The 18444-nt window shown below is 38.7% G+C and overlaps 1 protein-coding gene across 1 annotated transcript; it reads right to left on the bottom strand.

Annotated features, from left to right (window-relative positions):
• Positions 1–428: 428 nt before the first annotated feature.
• Positions 429–13749, bottom strand: LOC134661230 (protein obstructor-E). Its single transcript, XM_063517210.1, has 6 exons — positions 13596–13749; positions 7150–7312; positions 5261–5379; positions 2418–2618; positions 1816–2011; positions 429–612 (listed from the first exon to the last, which is right to left on the bottom strand). The coding sequence occupies exons 1-6, from the start codon at positions 13642–13644 to the stop codon at positions 465–467; spliced, it is 876 nt and encodes a 291-aa protein (XP_063373280.1). The 5' UTR covers positions 13645–13749; the 3' UTR covers positions 429–464.
• Positions 13750–18444: the final 4695 nt, after the last annotated feature.

The following is an 18444-nucleotide window of genomic DNA, read 5'->3' as shown; positions in this document are numbered from 1 at the left end:
AAAACTTGTATGTTACCTGTAACAAAGTTGCCAAATGCAGATAATTCGTGATATTAGTTACCGTAGATATGTATGTTTTTATACGTCAAAGTTTATATGTATTTATCATGTACACTTCTGTAAATAGATCAGCAAAAAGATGGATATGTAAATAGGAAAATAAAATATCTAAATATACAATAGACTTTAATTTTGAAACCGCTCCAAATGCCTACTTCCTGTACAAAATATTTGCAAGGGAAATTTTAATTAAGATATAATAATAGTTACCAATTTGTTTATAAGGCAGCAAAGTTGTTGTTTGATCCTTCGTGCTAATATTAATAGCCGAGCAAGAAAAATATCCTAAAATTTAATGGTTTGAAAATGGAATCATGACCGTTGCGAGGGTACAAGGCACGAAGGTTATTTATAAAAAAAACTCGCACATACTTAAAACATAACCCGTTTATTGCTCTAACAAATCATTCCTCTTCGAGCGCTTTGCCCTTGCTGGGGCGTTGTGGCTTGCGGCGGCTCGGCTGTGAGCTCGAGGGCTTGGGCTTTAGGGTAGGCGGGTTCTCCAGGGCCTCCAGCTCGGCGTCTGTCAGTTGACCCTTGTACCAGTCAGCGCTGCAAGGAAGGGTAACAGTTAAAGAATACTGTTGAACTTGACAAGTGCACTTTCCTGTTCTTAAGGCAACAATGGAGGAAATCGCAAGAATATTATAACTATTAGTTTTAGCAGAGTCTATTAGGATAAAGGAGACTGCCAACCCCCAATACAACGCCGCGATAATCGGCAATGTTGCAGATGACATTAAATATTGTTTTTTATTTTAGTTATTTGCGTATAAAAACCGCTGTTTTTATAATTTCGAAACGTAAAATTGAACTTGACTCACCGCAGTTATAGTCACAAAAGTAGATTTATAGAAGCAGAATAAAGCATAAACAATAAAGTATGTTGTGCCCTTAGAAAAGATATCAAAATGTGGTAACTAGATGGCGCCATGACATAAAAACATGCTTTAAATGCTTTTGTTACATTTAATTTTATTGTACGTTTGTGGTTACGAACTTACGACAGCAGCCAGAAAAGTCGGATTTTACGTTTAGAAGTAATAAATAGCAGTGGGCTTAAACACATAAATTTAAAAATAGAAAAAAAAGTAAGAAAATACACGCGTGCGATTTTTTTATGGAGGTTGTTCGTCTTGAATATTTACTATGAAAGTACCTACGGCAACGTTTACAATTTTTTAAATAGTTACCTTAAAACGGGGTGAGTAGGTTTCGCAGGGAGAGGTGGGTTATGAATGGAGAGAGAGAAGGTTTGAAAGGGGGGGGTGAGGAGGGATTTTAAGGCTACTCCTACAAAAATAATGTATTCCAATTTAAAATGGAGCTATAGTAATACGCATAATAAAAAAAATCGATCCAACAATCTTCCAAAATCACCTTTGTATGAAAACCCCTCTCACCCCAAATACGAGGCACTACGGGGTGAGGTGGGTTTTCCTCTTAAGTTATGAAATGGAATTACCCAAAATAAAATAAAAACTAAAATACAAACGTCCGGAACACTTATTATATAGACCATTCAGTTTTCATATGTAAAAATAAAATGTAATCGAGGTTTGAATTTCAGTTTTGACCCTACTCACCCCATTTTACGGTAATGTATGTTTTTAAAGTTATTGCTTCTAGAGACATTTGCACTCGCGGGAATCGAGTAGATTGAGCGGTAGACTAGTATACCAGAATGGTATTTGTCAGGTCTTCGTAGCGCCTGTGCTCGGAAGTCTCGTTAACAGGCGGACTGTGGGTACTTACCACTCAGGGACCTTCCTCGCCCACTCGCACTTCTTGTTGACATCGTCGAAGGCCTGGCCGAGCCTGCAGCCGGACCGGCGGGGCGTGTTGCCGTTAATGCACACGTAGAAGAACTGGCAGTCATCAGGGTCGGCGTAGCGCGGGTGTGTGAGGCCGAAGGTCTCGTTCACGGGCGGGCAGTCGAATTGGAACACATCTGCGTAAGGTAAAATGGTGTTATGAAGATATCTGTGCTAAGCAAGCTAGAAATTGAAATGAAACTCATAGGAAATGTATGCCATGAATGAAACTGTATATTTAATTCCGGAGTTAAGGTTCAGAGTATAAATACGGCTTTTTTGCTAGACTGGTGCAAACTATGGATTGCCTTATTAGAAAATATAATACAGTCCAAACAAAGTCGCCACTGGTCACACCAAAAGGTCACACCCGCGATATAAGTCAAAACTCCAGAAATTAGGGCCCATAATTCTTAACATTCTAGCACTAATGATCACGCAGTAAAGCCGCGGACAAACAGAAGGACATGGAGAAACTATAAAGGTTCCTAGTCGACTACGGAACCCTAAAAACGATATGTGAAATTAGAAAATCTCAATTACCAGCGGCACCGCATCCCTTCTTCTTAGCCTCATCAGGCCAGGTGCAGATGCCGGTCTTCTCGTTGTAGACCAGGCCGTCCGGGCACGTGATCATGTTGAACTTGCCGTCCACGCAGTAGTAGAAGATGCCGCACTCCTTCGGGTCCTCGTGGGAGAAGTAGCCGTTGAGGCGCGGGCAGTGCATCGTGGGTTTGGGCTCCTCTGTTGAGATTGAGAATAGAAATAGGTCAGTATTCGTAAACAAATGACTGTGAAACAAGTAAACAAGTTTCAGCTCGTCTGAAACACAGGGAATCTTAGTTCAGGCACATGTAAACCATCACTATTTATTAAGTCTTTCTTTTATATGAATGTAACCATGCAATTGATACGTGTTTATAAATAAATTATGTTTATTGGTAAATTGCCTATTGGTATGTCTTTAAATTAACTTCGCTTAAAGGCCCTCGGAGGGTTTTGGTCGTGTGCGAGGCACATAGAATTGGTCTGTGGCGAGGCATAACTAGCCTAAACTCGAGGGATTTGCAGTATTTGCGTTGATGTTATAAAATGTTTGGTATTGTATATAAATAAAACATGGCCGAGCTCTATTCATTCAATTTGATTAATCGAAATGTGTCTTACTGAGTGTTTATTGTATTTTTCTTATCTTCCCAAGTCTTTTAACCATAAAGTTTATACGGTGTCATTTCGGGGCAATTCATACTAGTTCACCAGTCCTCCATTATACTGCTTTGTAACCCTACTAACATCCGTGCACAAAGAGACAGCTTAATCGGTATATTGGTCGCATTACCTACTTAGGTACTTATACGTATACTCCTACACTGCCAATACGATTTGTTAAGAAACAAAAAGCAAGATGAAATTAAATGAATCTTCGTAGCATTCACCGTGAAAAATCGTAGGTTGTTAAGTCCAAGTAGCCCAACTCAGAAATGACAAAGGATTCTCGACCGACTATTAATTAAAAGGGAATCTATTAATAGCGGGCATGTATTTACAATGGAGCGGCTTCCCTTGAGATGTGAAAGTTGCTCTGACCAGCCGACCCCCACGTGATGCCATAATCTGTATGCTGTGATGCGACCCGGCGTTGGGCAAAACTGGCACGTGTTGGACACACTTTACTTTTTCCGCTATACACGTTGGGCCTAAATGACACCACGTATAAAATTATAAATAGTGGTCAAGTTAAATCAACATGGCACTAATTTTGAGATGTACATTTTGTTATGATGTACTAAGCGTGTTTTCAATCTAGTTATCTATGGCTGGAACAGGGACATTAATAAATAATCTTTATAATTAAAAATAAAGTTTAGATGTTCCGAAAAAGAAGCAACTATAAATTAAATCGAACGACACTGCATTTTAAAAGCAATATTTGATACCAAACAAAAAAAGACCTTATATTTAGCTTTTCTGAAGTTACACATACCAACCGAAAGGAAAAAAAAACCAAGCGTGCAAATGCAAAACAGTTCATTAAACTTATTTTAACTTGTGTTGGGTCAAAGCTTGAGTTCAACCGAAAGTCAGTGCACTTTACTGGCAGCCTAAACTATATTTAGGTAGGTAAAGTCATTATTTAGGCGTTTAGGAAAAAACGCAAAACACAAAATATCACTCTGCTTTGCATCGGTTAGAGACCACACTATATGGCTTTGAAATTAAACAACTCTTTCACGTCATGCGCTCGAGAATAGAGTCAGACCAAGAAAAGTCTGCAGCGGATTTGATAGCCCACGCAGTGCACGTATCATTTTAAACGTCAAACTTCTATGAAATTATGACGTATAAATAACACTTGCACTGCGTGGGCTATCAAAATCGCTGCAGACTTTTCTTGGTCTAACTCTAAGTATTTATTATCTCCTCCATAACTCAGGAACATATTATATCACTAATATTTTTTCCTGAGTTATGGATGTTTTCTATATACCTATATAAATATTGCTAGCTTTTGCCCGCGACCACGTCTGCGTGGAATTAGTGACAACAGCTAAAGCAAGTATAGCGCCTGGATAATGCCAATAGCAATAATTCAATTTGCGCATTGCTTACTTCAATTATTAGGCAATTCACTCTGTACTCTATCTAGGGATAATTTCCGACATAATAAAAACTATTCTATGTGCTTCCCCGGGACTCAAACTATCTCTACGCCAAATTTCAACTGACGGTTCCGCTTCGCATTTATAATATTAGTATGTATTATTTAACTACATGCTGTATATATATCGACGTCTAGTACCCACAACACAGGCCTTTACTGAGTTTACTGTGGGAGTAAGTTGATCTGTGTAAATTGTCCTATGATACATAAAGAAACATCAATCCTTACAAGGTCGGTGTCAAAGAAAAGGTTTTGCAATTGTTAATCTTATACCTTTAAGCGAGCAATTCTTGTATATATATTATTTATTTATATTTCGGGAGTCTCTATTGTTTCCCAAATAGTTTTAAGCCATAATGTATTGTTTGTCCTCATTTTCGTTAGTCATCATTCATTTAGTGTAGTAAACGCGTCACTTTTCAGGATTGCCATAAACCAAACCTACTCTAACCTAACCTATCTATAGGATAACCTAACGAAAATCCTGAAATGTTAACGGTTTCAGCTGTATGACTAATGATAATATGACAAAGAATACATTATGACTTAAAAGTTCATGGGAAACAACGGGACCCCATATTTCGGGGATATCGGAGACGGCTCTAATGATATCGATGAAATTTGCTTTATGGGAGTTTTGGGGGCGAAAGTTCGATCTAGTTATGTCTGATTTTTGAGTTTTTATATGTTTTCCGAGGAAAGCTCGGTCTTCCAGATAACTTACGTAGTTTCGGCCTCTGAGAGCAGTCCAAGTTGAAAGGCAGATCGCATTTCTCATCATCAGGGTTGTAGTCGTTGAAGACCATGCCGTCGGGGCACAGCTTTTCTATGATCTCACCCTGTCTGTAAAATTATAACATAGAATTGAGTCAAACTTGTATTGTCAATGTAATGTTACTCTGTTTGGTCGTGATGAGTCTTATCTAGAGATTGTATTAAGGGGCCCTGATTGCCAGTCCGCCGGACGATGTCGGCCTGTCAGTTGTTCGGAGCTGTCAACTTTTAGCTCTAACTGAGAGGACTATATCGTCCAACGGATTGTTAATCAGTGGGCCCCTTTAGCCGTCGGGGGCCGATCATAAAGTTCCTGTGTAATGTTTTGACGGTATATAGTCACATTAAACCAACTTGCGCAGCATTGCAAGGAGGGAACCAATAGTAGGATATGTTCATCAGGTTGCTTCAGGTACCCGTAGGACAAACTGTCCAGAAATAGGCCCGTGTAGCCTAGGAATTTCATGATCTGTCTGATTTTACGATCGGCCGCCAACATATAATCTTTGATATAAGTTAGTTGAACTCTATCATCATAATTATGAGCTTAATACATAGCATAAGGATCATTTTTTTTAATATAGGTAACATATAGCAAAACTTTTGCATTCTATTATATTTATGTCATATTATTTTGTATAGGTACTGATATCGGAAAAGGTACTTAGTACTAAATCCATACTTATTATTTAACTTGTTCAATAAACATCCTCCGAGGTGTTGACCTTTTAAGGATGGTTAAAAATAAAATTTCAAAATAAACAGCAAAGAAAAGGTGCATTCCAACACGCCTTAAATGAATCCGTATGCGTATCACTATAAATAGTATAAAACAAAGTCGCTTCCCGATGTCTGTCTGTTTGTATGTATGCTTAGATCTTTTATAACTACGCAACGGATTTGGGTGCGTTTTTTTTAATAGATATAGTGATTCAAGAGGAAGGGGTATGTATAATTTGTAAACCCGTGCGAAGCCGGGGCGGGTCGCTAGTATGTTAATAAACAGTTATTGGTTTCGTAAATCTCAACAGTTATTTAGTAAATGCTTAAGAATTATACCCTACTCAGGAAATATACTTACACATTATAAAAATACACTTCCTACGGTTAATTTCCGTCAACAACTTCCTTTGTCTCATACGGTTAGTTGGATTGGTTGGTATAGGTTGCGGCTTGCGGCCATGCTAAGTTTTACTTGCACCGGCTTTGACGTGACAAAATGTGGAGGTGTCTTCCACAATTAAAAGGCGGGAAATTAAAATTTTCTATGGGACGATTACCCTTCGCGCGTACATTTTTTAAATTTGATGATTTTTCTACTGACAGAAACTTGGAGGATACAACTAAACGGAGTAGCCATTAACGGGCTTTCCCCTCTGTCGAAAATAGGCGGCCAACGGTCATACACAATGTATGGACTGACGTTTATCTGACATGGCTATTTTTACGTTACGCATACATTTGACGTTCCCCTCCCCCGCAAAAATCGGCAGACTGTTTTGTACAGAAAATTACAGACATGGCGTCTCCGTTTGATTATATCCTCCAAGGACAGAAATGGCTTCACAGACTATAGTAGATTTATCACGGCTAATGTAGCCAGTTACAACCTTACAAGTGTCGCGAGTGTTGTCAGGCGTGGCTCACTCCGCGATTTCGTTGCTTTGCTACAAGTAGCTAAAGTACATCCGTTCCACACCAATTTTGGTGGCTAGTCATAAGCCGCGCGTGGCGCTGTCGCCACCTAGCGGCCATATCTGTCCTGATCGTAGACGCGTTTTGTTAGAGAGTGAGTCTTCTGTACCCAGTACTATTATTTATTCTGTGGTGTTGTCTTACCTGCACTCATAGTATTTGTCGCACTGCTCGGCGTCGGCGAAGAAGCCGTCGTCTGGGCAGGAGTTGGTGATCTCAGCGTCGCGGTCTGCCTCGGCCTGCGCGCGCGCCGGCGCGTTCGCTGGCTTGCGGTTCTGTTTCTTTGGTAGAGCGGATGATGCTAGTACTGCATGACAAAATGGACGTGGTAAGTTCTTGTAGATTCAATACATAATGCACAAAATAAGTACATAAATTTTAACCCTTTAACCACCAAAGACGGCAACTAACTAGCGCGGTTACATCCGAATATCAATGGTGCGCGATGACGCGCACACGATAGGCGTGTCGTTCAAGGGGTTAATAGCGGATTTATGCTGAACGGAATTTCCCCAGTCAGCAGTGTACCGTAAAATGGGGTCAGTAGGTGCAAAACTGATATTCAAACCTCGATAACATTTAATTTTGACATATGCAAACTGAATGGTGTATATAATAAGTGTTCCGGACGTTTGTATTTTAGTTTTTATTTTATTTTGGGTATTTCCATTTCATAACTTTGACGATAAACAGGAAATCCCACCCCACCCCGTAGTCCCTCGTATTTGGGATGAGTTGGGTTTTCATACAAAGATGATTTTGGAAGATTGTTGGATCGATTTTTTATTATTATGAGTATTGCTATAGCTACATTTTAAATTGGAATATATTATTTTTGTAGCAGTAGCCTTAAAATTCCATCTCACCCCCCTTTCATCCCTTCTCTCCCCATTCATAACCCAACTCTCCCCGCGAACCCTACTCACCCCATTTTACGGTACCTACCACCACCAATCGTACAAAAAAAAAACAATAGGTGAATCTTTATGAAAACGGGAATAATGTTAAATTTCGTACTTATAAGTATATTTACATGAAAAAAAAAGTGTATCATATAGGTAGATAAACTATATATTTTTGTTATATTTTAAATCTAGTGATAATAGGTAATTAATTATGAACATAAAGTGTAATTTAAGCCGCATAATGCATAATTAAGCGACATTTGACCTAACGTGGCTAATCATAGTTATATGTGTGTAATACACGTAACTATGTATGTATAGTATACAGTGCATAAAACATTGATTTCTTGAATTTAATGTTAAAAGCTGCTCGCATTGAAACCTCGGACTTCCTGCTCGGTGACAATGAGACAGCTAAAGGTCGGCCATTTTCTAATAAGCCTTTCTCGTAAAACGAAGGCAATCGGTGCAGAACGATGTAAAATATCGATAGTTTTTTTACTTGACGGTTGGTTTGACAGTTTTGAAGGTCATTGTTATGATGTCCAAGTGCTTAATCATTGAGTTTTTGATACATTTAATATAATATTTTAAATATATTAAATAAAACATACCTATTTCGTAAATATATAATAAGGTAGCGCTTATGATAATTTTACAATTGAATGCATTGCTTGCGTGTATAAATTATAGTATTATGTAGATAGTTTTAAGAAGTTATAGACCTAATGTACCTAATTAAGACAACACAGAGCAGTTACCTCGCTCAACGCTTCACTCTGGCAGTTCAGCGGGGTAACGCAGCCAGTATCTTGGGGCCTTGCCGCAGGGGCCTTTTTTAGATTTAGGTTAGTTTTATTTTAGAATAGTTTTTAGTTTGTATTTAGTTTAATTGTAATTTTAAGTTGTTTTTATTTATTGTTTTTTTTGTCATGTTTTTGTTCAATAAACTTTCTTCGACTGTCATTAAGATATTGTATCATGTCATGTGACTGCATGCCGTCTTTAGTCTTTACCTTAAAAGATGACTCACGTTAGACCGAGCCGTGTCCGGGCCGGAGCTTCCGGCGCTTACTTTTCTATGATACTGCCGTATTCGAACTTCAAGATATTCATAAGAGACGACACGTATTAGATCCATTCTAGATACGTTATAGTTTAGATTTCAACTAGTTCTCTTTTGCAGCGCAATTCAAGCAACCAATGTCACTTTTACGTTAGATAGAGCTAGATATCCTTGGAGGATACAACTAAACGGAGTAGCCATTAACAGGCTTTCCCCTCTGTCGAAAATAGGCGGCCAACGGTCATACACAATGTATGGACTGACGTTTATCTGACATGGCTATTTTTACGTTACGCATACATTTGACGTTCCCCTCCCCCGCAAAAATCGGCAGACTGTTTTGTACAGAAAATTACAGACATGGCGTCTCCGTTTGATTATATCCTCCAAGTAGATATCTATTAGATGTGAATTGATCTCTAAGCCATATCTTGTGGAAATCGTTCAAGAGTATCTCCAGAATTGCGCAAATGTCTAATTTGACAGGTTAGATCTTAAACATATCGCTATCGTATCTTGGCGATGTCTAAAAGATATCTAACAGATGTCTATTTCAAAATCCGAATCGGGCCTACAGATTACCGGTGAGCACTTGACCTTTCCATAGAAAACGAAGCTCCGGAAGCTCCGGCTCGGACACGGCCCGGTCTTATGAGTCATCCTTTAGACGCCGTACATAATGCCGCTGCCGTCACTTTCCGAATTATTGGATCCGATTCGATAAAGCGATAAAGCTTCCATTAGTGAAGAGAAATATATTATCCACTATCATGTAATGACTGCATCCATCATACGGCCGCTGACTGAAGTGCAACCATAATAATTCCGCCAGATGTTATCGAACCGTGGTATCGAGTGGGTGCTAATAGGTATTAATCTATTGCCAAACGTAAGAGCATTGTAGGCACAATGAGGGTGAGGCAACATATTTGCGCTGATTTCTCTGTTACCTAACCCCCCAGAACTAAGTCGACAGACGCACTACGCACGTCGAAAGTCTTTTTTAAAACTGTGCCTGTTAAGAGGAAGTGTGAGACATACTATAGAAACTTCCGTTTTGAGGGCGTTTATCGATAATTTCCTCTTCCCGTGGTTAACAAGAATAAATTCATGTGATATTTAAGTAAGTACATAATACTACTTCGAAATACTTTTAATTAAAAAAAAAACTTTGTTACTTACATCCTATAGGATTTATTAATAACTATAAATACTCGTACAAGTTTTCGAAAAAGTAGTAGGTAATTAGATGAACAAGAAGAATTAGATGATGAAGTTTCGTGAAAAAATAAATTCGAGTCACGCATCCATCTGTATCCAATGTATGTTTGGTGAAATAGAACCGAATAATTCGAGTATCACGCGATACATCAAATTATCTACACAAGTCACAAGTAGTTGGATCAATTATTGTTCTCGAGGACGATATATTATTTGAGTCGCTTTTCCCTAAAGAAAACATCGCGAGGAAACTGGACTAATCCCAATAATGGCTCCTCTACACGATGGGCCAGCGCCGGTATGCGTTAGAGGGAGCAAGTGATATTGCTATCTCATTCTACCGCATGGCTGCGTCCCTTGGAGTGGCCGGCGCTGGCCCATCGTGTAGAGGAGCTCTTAGGCCATATAGTTTCCCCCCTGGGTTGTAAGTTCAGATGGCAGTCGCTTTCGTAAAAACTAGTCCCTACGCCAAGTCTCGGAATGAGTTGTCAAACGGCGTCTCCCATAATCCGTGGAGAAAGGCCGCGACAACGCTAGGAAGATGATGATAATGTTTAATGTCTATTAGGTAACATAACAGTCATCTGTCATCATTTTTAGGGTTCCGTAGCCAAATGGCAAAAAACGGAACCCTTATAGATTCGTCATGTCTGTCTGTCTGTCCGTCTGTCCGTCTGTCCATCTGTCCGTCTGTCCGTCCGTATGTCACAGCCACTTTTCTCCGAAACTATAAGAACTATACTGTTGAAACTTGGTAAGTAGATGTATTCTGTGAACCGCATTAAGATTTTCACACAAAAATAGAAAAAAAAACAATAAATTTTTGGGGTTCCCCATACTTCGAACTGAAACTCAAAATTTTTTTTTTCATCAAACCCGTACGTGTGGGGTATCTATGGATAGGTCTTCAAAAATGATATTGAGGTTCCTAATATCATTTTTTTCTAAACTGAATAGTTTGCGCGAGAGACACTTCCAAAGTGGTAAAATGTGTGTCCCCCCCCCCCCCTAACTTCTAAAATAAGAGAATGATAAAACTAAAAAAAATATATGATGTACATTACCATGTAAACTTCCACCGAAAATTGGTTTGATCGAGATCTAGCAAGTAGTTTTTTTTTAATACGTCATAAATCGCCTAAATACGGAACCCTTCATGGGCGAGTCCGACTCGCACTTGGCCGGTTTTTTTATCTTTCGTCTTTATCTTTTGATATAGTCTTGCATCCAGCACATGCTATATGGTGTTTGTTCAACGTGGGTTTCTAAAACCCACGTTGAACAAGGCAAACAGTTGTTGTATTGTATACCATACTAGCTTCTGCTCGCGACTTCACCTGCATGGGATTATGTTGATGATGATGATGAATATTGTTAAAAACGTTCTTATGTCCTTCCTTGGGCCTCAAATATCTTCGTACCAAATTTCATCTAAATCGGTTCAGGTTTTAAGCGTGAAGAGGTAACAGATAGAGTTACTTTCGCATTTATAATATTAGTGGGTAGGGAAATAGGGAGTACGACTGCCGTATTCGAACTTCAAGATATTCACAAGAGACGACACGTACTAGATCCATTCTAGATATGTTATAGTTTAGATTTCAACTAGTTCTCTTTTGCAGCTCAATTCGGGCAACCAATGTCACTTTTACGTTAGATATTGTTAGATATCTATTAGATGTGAATTGAATCTCTAAGTCATATCTTGTGGAAATCGTTCAAGAGTATCTCCAGAATTGCAGAAACGTCAAATTTGACAGGTTAGATCTTAAACATATCGTTATCGTATCTTGGTGACGTCTAAAAGATATCTAGTAGATGTCTATTTCAAAATCTGAATCGGGCCCCGAGTAATTCCAATTCGTTAAATATATTTCTACTATGGCCCACCTACTGATCAAACTGAGCCCTTTTACCGATTTCTAGTACCCCTAGTGTAAATTTTATTCGATAGAGTGACTATCGTTCACGTTTGCGTTATGTCTTTTTTGTATGGGGTTTTGAACAGCTCGCCATGCGGGAAGTTTTGGAAACTCATAATCCCATACAAAATGGCACTAAACGCAAACGTACGTCACGTCACGCTATCAAATGAAATTTACACTAACTAGGCGAACTGTAGTCCAAGAAAATGGTAATAAAAATACTTGCTCAATACTTACTTAAGGGGCCCACAGATTAACAGTCCGCCGGACGGTATCGGCCTGTCAGTTAGAACAAAAATTTGACAGTTTCCGAACAACTGACAGGCCGGTACCGCCCGGCGGACTGTTAATCAGTGGGCCCCTTTAACGATTCGTGACTGTCATTACTTCGGCAAGGGTTCTCAAGTTGCTTAAATATTAAAATGTTAAAGGCAATATAATTTACATACTTTCAAGATTAATAAAAGATCGTATATAACCACCCAGCTCCAGTGACTTACGTCCGTTAGCGTCTGAAGACCAGACGTATAAATACAAAACTAGTTTTATAAATAATGTAGGTATTTAATGGCCTCTAATTAGTATTCGTATCGTAGCCGAATACCGTGGCCATTCTAGGAATTGCATATCTAGAATACAAGGTCAATATCTTTTCGAACGGGCGGCGTGCATATTAAGCAAAGTAAAGGTCGCTTAGGTAAATAGGTCATAGTTGCATTGGGGAAATGGATTGACACATTTGTGTTACGCAATTGTACAGTCAGCAGCAATGGTAGCGGATGAAACAACGCGCCAAAAGTATCTGCCACCCTGGAATACTTTTCTAACTAGAGATAAATCAACAGTTAATCAGTATCTGTTACAGTCTAATTGTTCTAGTCGTACATATTTTAGATACATATGTATCTCTTTTTGTTAAGCTGCTAGTGTTACTTTTAGAGATACGTTTGACGCGTAATCTGATCCATTAGTTTTGATGCCAATTGTACTTGGCAACTACAAAGTCGCTACCGAAGTAACCTGTCTTAACTCATACCGTTTCAACGGATTAAACGTAAGTAGACACATTTTTAACGGATTTACCACGTGTCCAAGTCCACGAAAGTGTATTGAAAAAGATAAATAATGACCCCATTTTTATTAGGGCGGGTCGCGGAAATTGTGTACACCTGAATGAGGGTCTCGAAAAACATTTGCCTGATACATTCTTATAAAAAATGCCAGTGTTGTCCGGAACGGTAACAATTCAGTTACGAATGCAACGATCTTTAATCGGGAAGGCAGTGCTTAAAGGTAAAGTCCTATGCACAACAGTAATAAATACATGTATTACACATACATACGATATTCAAGTTTCGTAATCCCCATCTTACATAAAATAACGGCCACTAACCGTTACAAAAATATGAATGAGAGTAAAAACAAAAGCTTAAGCAGCAACAATTCGCAACGCAAACACAACATAAAACTCACCAACTAGGCACCCGAGGAAGACTAGCCCTATACTCGATTTGAACGCCATCTTTTGATATTAAAATACACTATTATGTAATAAAATTACACTTTTTATATGAGTGTGTTGAACAGACGCCGGCACCGCACTCCCGCGCACTGAACATAACAGTTTTTGTCTTCGATTCTTAGCAAGTGAGCGTCTCGGCGAAAGGCTGGCTTGTGTTGCTGTCCCTTACCCTCTCAACAGCTTCGGTATGAGGCGGCACTCTTCAGCCAAATGAAGTCGGAACACTTAAGATCCTGTTATTGTCGGACGTGTTCAGCAAGGAAATTAGGATTGAAAGAATGCGCTTATTGTGCTTAATTGATTTGTAATGACATTGCGAGGTCTCCCTGATCATGATGATATTGATGATAATCTAAAATAATCTAAATTATACACCTGTGGTAAATAAATCAATATTTTTATATGCAGCTGCAGATGAGGCTCTAAACCGTTTTTGTGTAGAGCCACCCTTAGTAACGCAAAAACTTCCGCACCGCCTTTACCGCCTTCTAACTTTTCCGATGGTCAAGCTGCTTCCCGCACCTTCTTGCCCACACGCTAACCTGACTTTTTAACCTAAGAAGGGAAACTAGCTTTCTTCTGATTAGGACTTTTTTCTTGCAATGCCCCTTACCTTTTGTAGCTTCAGAAAAACAAACGGCATAAGAGTACCACTCGCAGTCTCCGCGGTATGAAGTCCGGCTATGGCATCCAATATGGGGCCATTCTCAATACCGGTATTGAAATCCGATATTGGCCGGGATTCTGGAATAAATACCGGCATTGATAAAGACCATTTTTCGGGGAAATTAGTTAAATTGACAATGATAATGGTCCGTTTTTAATATTTTGAGCCTTCTGCGCCGCTAAATGGGTTTATTTAATTTGACCATGAACATGAACCAAACAAAAGAAAACAATACAAAACGTAGTTAATCACGGTCCCGGTCGATATAAGTCTAGTGAAACTAACCATGAATTATTCAGAACACTCTGATAAACAGTGAATATGGAATATTAGGATAGGTAGGTCTAGGATTGAACTAAATACTGGAAACAACAACCGATTTCGTGGTATTTTCATATATTCGTCATATATTTTCTGAAATTGAAATATCCAATACCGTAATCAACACAATATTATTGAGGTAACCCTGGGTTTGTCCCAATAAGATTTCTGCTGTGGGATTAGGCGACGATATATTTATGAAAAATATAAGTAGGTATGTATGTAAAAATTCATTAAAAAAATACTCAGACCATTTTTATAAGAATAGGTACACAAGCGGCGAACGTAGACCTAACTGAAATGCGAGCGGTCGCGCTTTCATACAAAATTAGTAACGTAGCGCCTACGCCTGTGCGCGAACGCGAGTCAACACCAAATATGTACATACATTGAAACACATGAAATAAGAACATACCTTTTACCCATACGGCCCAATTCGAACAATGCTTATAAGATGTCACAACGATATGATACCGATCTGTCAGTGTTAAAAGTGACGTTTTTGGCTGAATGTCACTTTAAAGCTTGACAAAAATAGGTATGTGTCTAGCTGCACGATTAGCGTTTTAACGCTATTCGGAAAAGTACTTAGTCTAGTGTGGCAGATACTTTTGGTGCGTTGTTTCATTCGCTACTTTTGATGTCCACTGTACTCTACTAACTGAGTACTGTACATGGAAAAGCTCGTCTTTAATTTTTGTAGTTTTCTCCAATACATGAAAGATGAATTATTAACATTATCAAAATACCTACATGAGTTCAAAGAATCATCTGATAACTAGTAAATGTGTGTCGTAATTTAGCAACTGGTTATATGGATTGTGGGCTGGTATTAATTAGTAGGCTATTTACAGGAATTATTACGTTTTTATTGCATTTTTAATTAGTTTGTTGCATGCAAAATGGCCTATTCCATTATTTAGAAACCATTTATATTAGAGTTTTATGTTTGAAATTAGCACATTAATGTTCATCAGCCAATAACGTAAGGTCATTAGGCCCAGCAGTGGGCACTGGGCAATGTTGCGTGCACGCAAATCTTGCTTTCGTCGAGCGTGCGAGAAAGTGCACATCTCGAGTCGGTTTCACTCCGCGAATCGTTTGTTCAAATACTCTACTTTCAGCGATCCGTTGGCTTGCGAAAAAACTGATCACGTCTAAAGTCAATTAATATTTTATTATTGGTCAAATTTATAGACTGTCTGGGCTAATGAGACCAAGAGGCTAATTCGAACTTAGATTTTAATCTCAAAATGAGGTCATTTTGTTATGATTCACCAGTACGTCTCGCTTGATAGTTTGAGGTCCCTAGCGAATTTCATATAATATAATTATGTCACTGACAAGGTACGAAATCGTACGAAAATTAATTACTTAGACTCCTTTTAAAATAAATGTAAGTACCTATATACGTAGGTAAGTATGTTTTTATCCTTGAGGAAAAAGATTCGAGCCCTACACCCCAGCCCCAGGGGGTAACAGGATGGAATGAAGAAAAGATAGTATTTTCAAACACGATGGGTAGAACGACAGGTGTCATCTTCATATAGTTTATAACCTAAAAACGCTAAATAAAGTTCTTTAAACCTAAGCCCCCATTCGCACGGCAGCTTTTTCAACGCGCGTTAAAAAAGCGCTTGAATCTGTCCGCACTCTAAATTCGATTTAACGACCAAGGCTTAAAGTCGAAAATCCAACAACGCTTGATAAAAAGCGCCACCGCTGTCGTGTGAATAAATACACATGTATCCATTTTGTCATTCAAACGCTTTTTTAACGCGCGTTGAAAAAGCTGCCGTGCGAATGGGGGCTAAATCTCGCAAAATTGTATTGAAATGACAGCTGTCATCCTACCCATCGTGTGTGAAAAATACTATAAGCACAGACAATCCAACTTCTAGACATAGCATAGTCGCGCTACCCCCTCTGCCACACATACGGTAGCGTTACTCCATCTTCGAGTCAATCCCGTGCCGTGATTGGTCCGTGTCTTTGAACGGACCAATCACGGCACGGGATTCGCTCACCTCGTCCCCCCGCACCCCCGTATTTTTGGCAGCATCGGTTTCATGAAATAATTGGCCTAAGCTCAGTCTAGAGGTTGGATTGTCAGTGACTATAAGCAAACAGAGAGCCCGATTTTCATTTAAAGTTCTCATTTATTTGATCTATCAGCTGTGAAAAGTGACATTTTATCGACAGTTGGCAGATCAAATCTAGGACAATGTCGGAACAAAACATTAAAATCAGAATCGGGTTCTCGGTTGATACCAGTAAGGCCTACTGTTTTCTGCGGTTTACATTAGCTGAAGGTAAAGATTTGTGATTAAGTTTTCTAGCGGACCCCAGGCAGCGTTGCCAACGTGCCAACCGTTAACGCTCCGTAGCGTATTATAGTAACCTCTCTCTATCACTCGTCCATATTAGTGCGACAGTGACAGTTGCGTTTCGTTGGCTACGGAGCGTTAACGAGTGTCACGTTGGCTACGCACCCTGGTTCCTATACGACGCAATGGCACCCGGAAAGCGCTTAGATAGGGAAACATTTCTACACTCATTGACTGGATACCTTAATATTGTTATGTTTTATTTTATGTAGAAAACTATCACTCTTGACTATTTAATGACGATCAAATTACAGTAAAACTTATTTAGTATGCACATGTTGGAAAGTAACGCAAATACTGCATTTGAAAGTAAAAATGTAATTATGTTTGTACTTAGCGAAATATAGATGTTACTCGCGAATTTATAATGTCGACTTATGAAATATATGAACATAATAACTGGGGCAAAATTAACTTGAGAAAGTGACATGTGTTGACGTCATATGGCTATATGGATGGGTGGCTGTATGGTAGGTAGGTAGGTAGTAACATATATTAATATGGCCATATGCACAACTTCACTGAATGGATTGGCAAACAATATGCAAGATTTTAAATAGTATACCCATTTGTTCCTTAAAATATTAATATTAATTTGGTCGTACATTATGTACCTATCTGTATAGGTATTGCAGGAAAGTGTATGTTGTGTAGAATAGGCATAGAATGATCAAAAATCACACTTTTATGAATCAAGATTTTCCGCTTCGAATTATTTTGTTCAGTTCAGTCGCTACCAGAAGCAAATTGTCTATTCTTAACATATTTATGTTAACTTCACTTGTTAACTGTAACAATATAATAATATATTGTTACTCCATTTTAACCTACTTCTAATAGTCGTATAATTTTGAACTTTACAAGCTTGTTTTTATGACAGAGAAAGCAATACAATTAATCTACTGTGTTAAAAAAAAAAATTGTTGATATAATTTAACAATGAAAACGCATTGGTCAATTTCACCAGCCATAAACTGCCAAATGTCTAGTTATTATAGGCTTTTCCTGCCTTGACATTAAACCAAATATTTATTTTCGTTCCAACAGTCAGCTGCACAAACAGTAGCCAATTAAAAGCTGTGTAAATTAAAGCAAATCCTATACACACCGTTTACCAATAGAATACAATCGTATATGTAAATTTGCTACCGTGCGGGATCGTACCAGAAATAGAGTCAGTATGTAAGGACATTCCTCTGAAGGGATGCGAATTTAATCGCAATTAACAGTACTAATGAAGGGCTTCGTAGGCGTTAGTATAATTAAGTGACCAGCTTCGTTTTGAACACAAAACGACAAGTGTTACAGTGAAACTCAAGTACTTTAGACCCTTCTTTACAAAACCGAGGATCCCTTAATAAGAGCATTCGGACATAGCACCCACTGTTCGCCCACAGCGTTCTAGGAAACACCTAACTAGCTAGC

Source organism: Cydia amplana, chromosome Z (genome assembly GCF_948474715.1).
Source record: "Cydia amplana chromosome Z, ilCydAmpl1.1, whole genome shotgun sequence".
Classification (NCBI taxonomy): domain Eukaryota; kingdom Metazoa; phylum Arthropoda; class Insecta; order Lepidoptera; family Tortricidae; genus Cydia; species Cydia amplana.
Note: the sequence above shows the minus strand (reverse complement) of the source record. Positions and strands in the feature narration are given on the sequence as shown.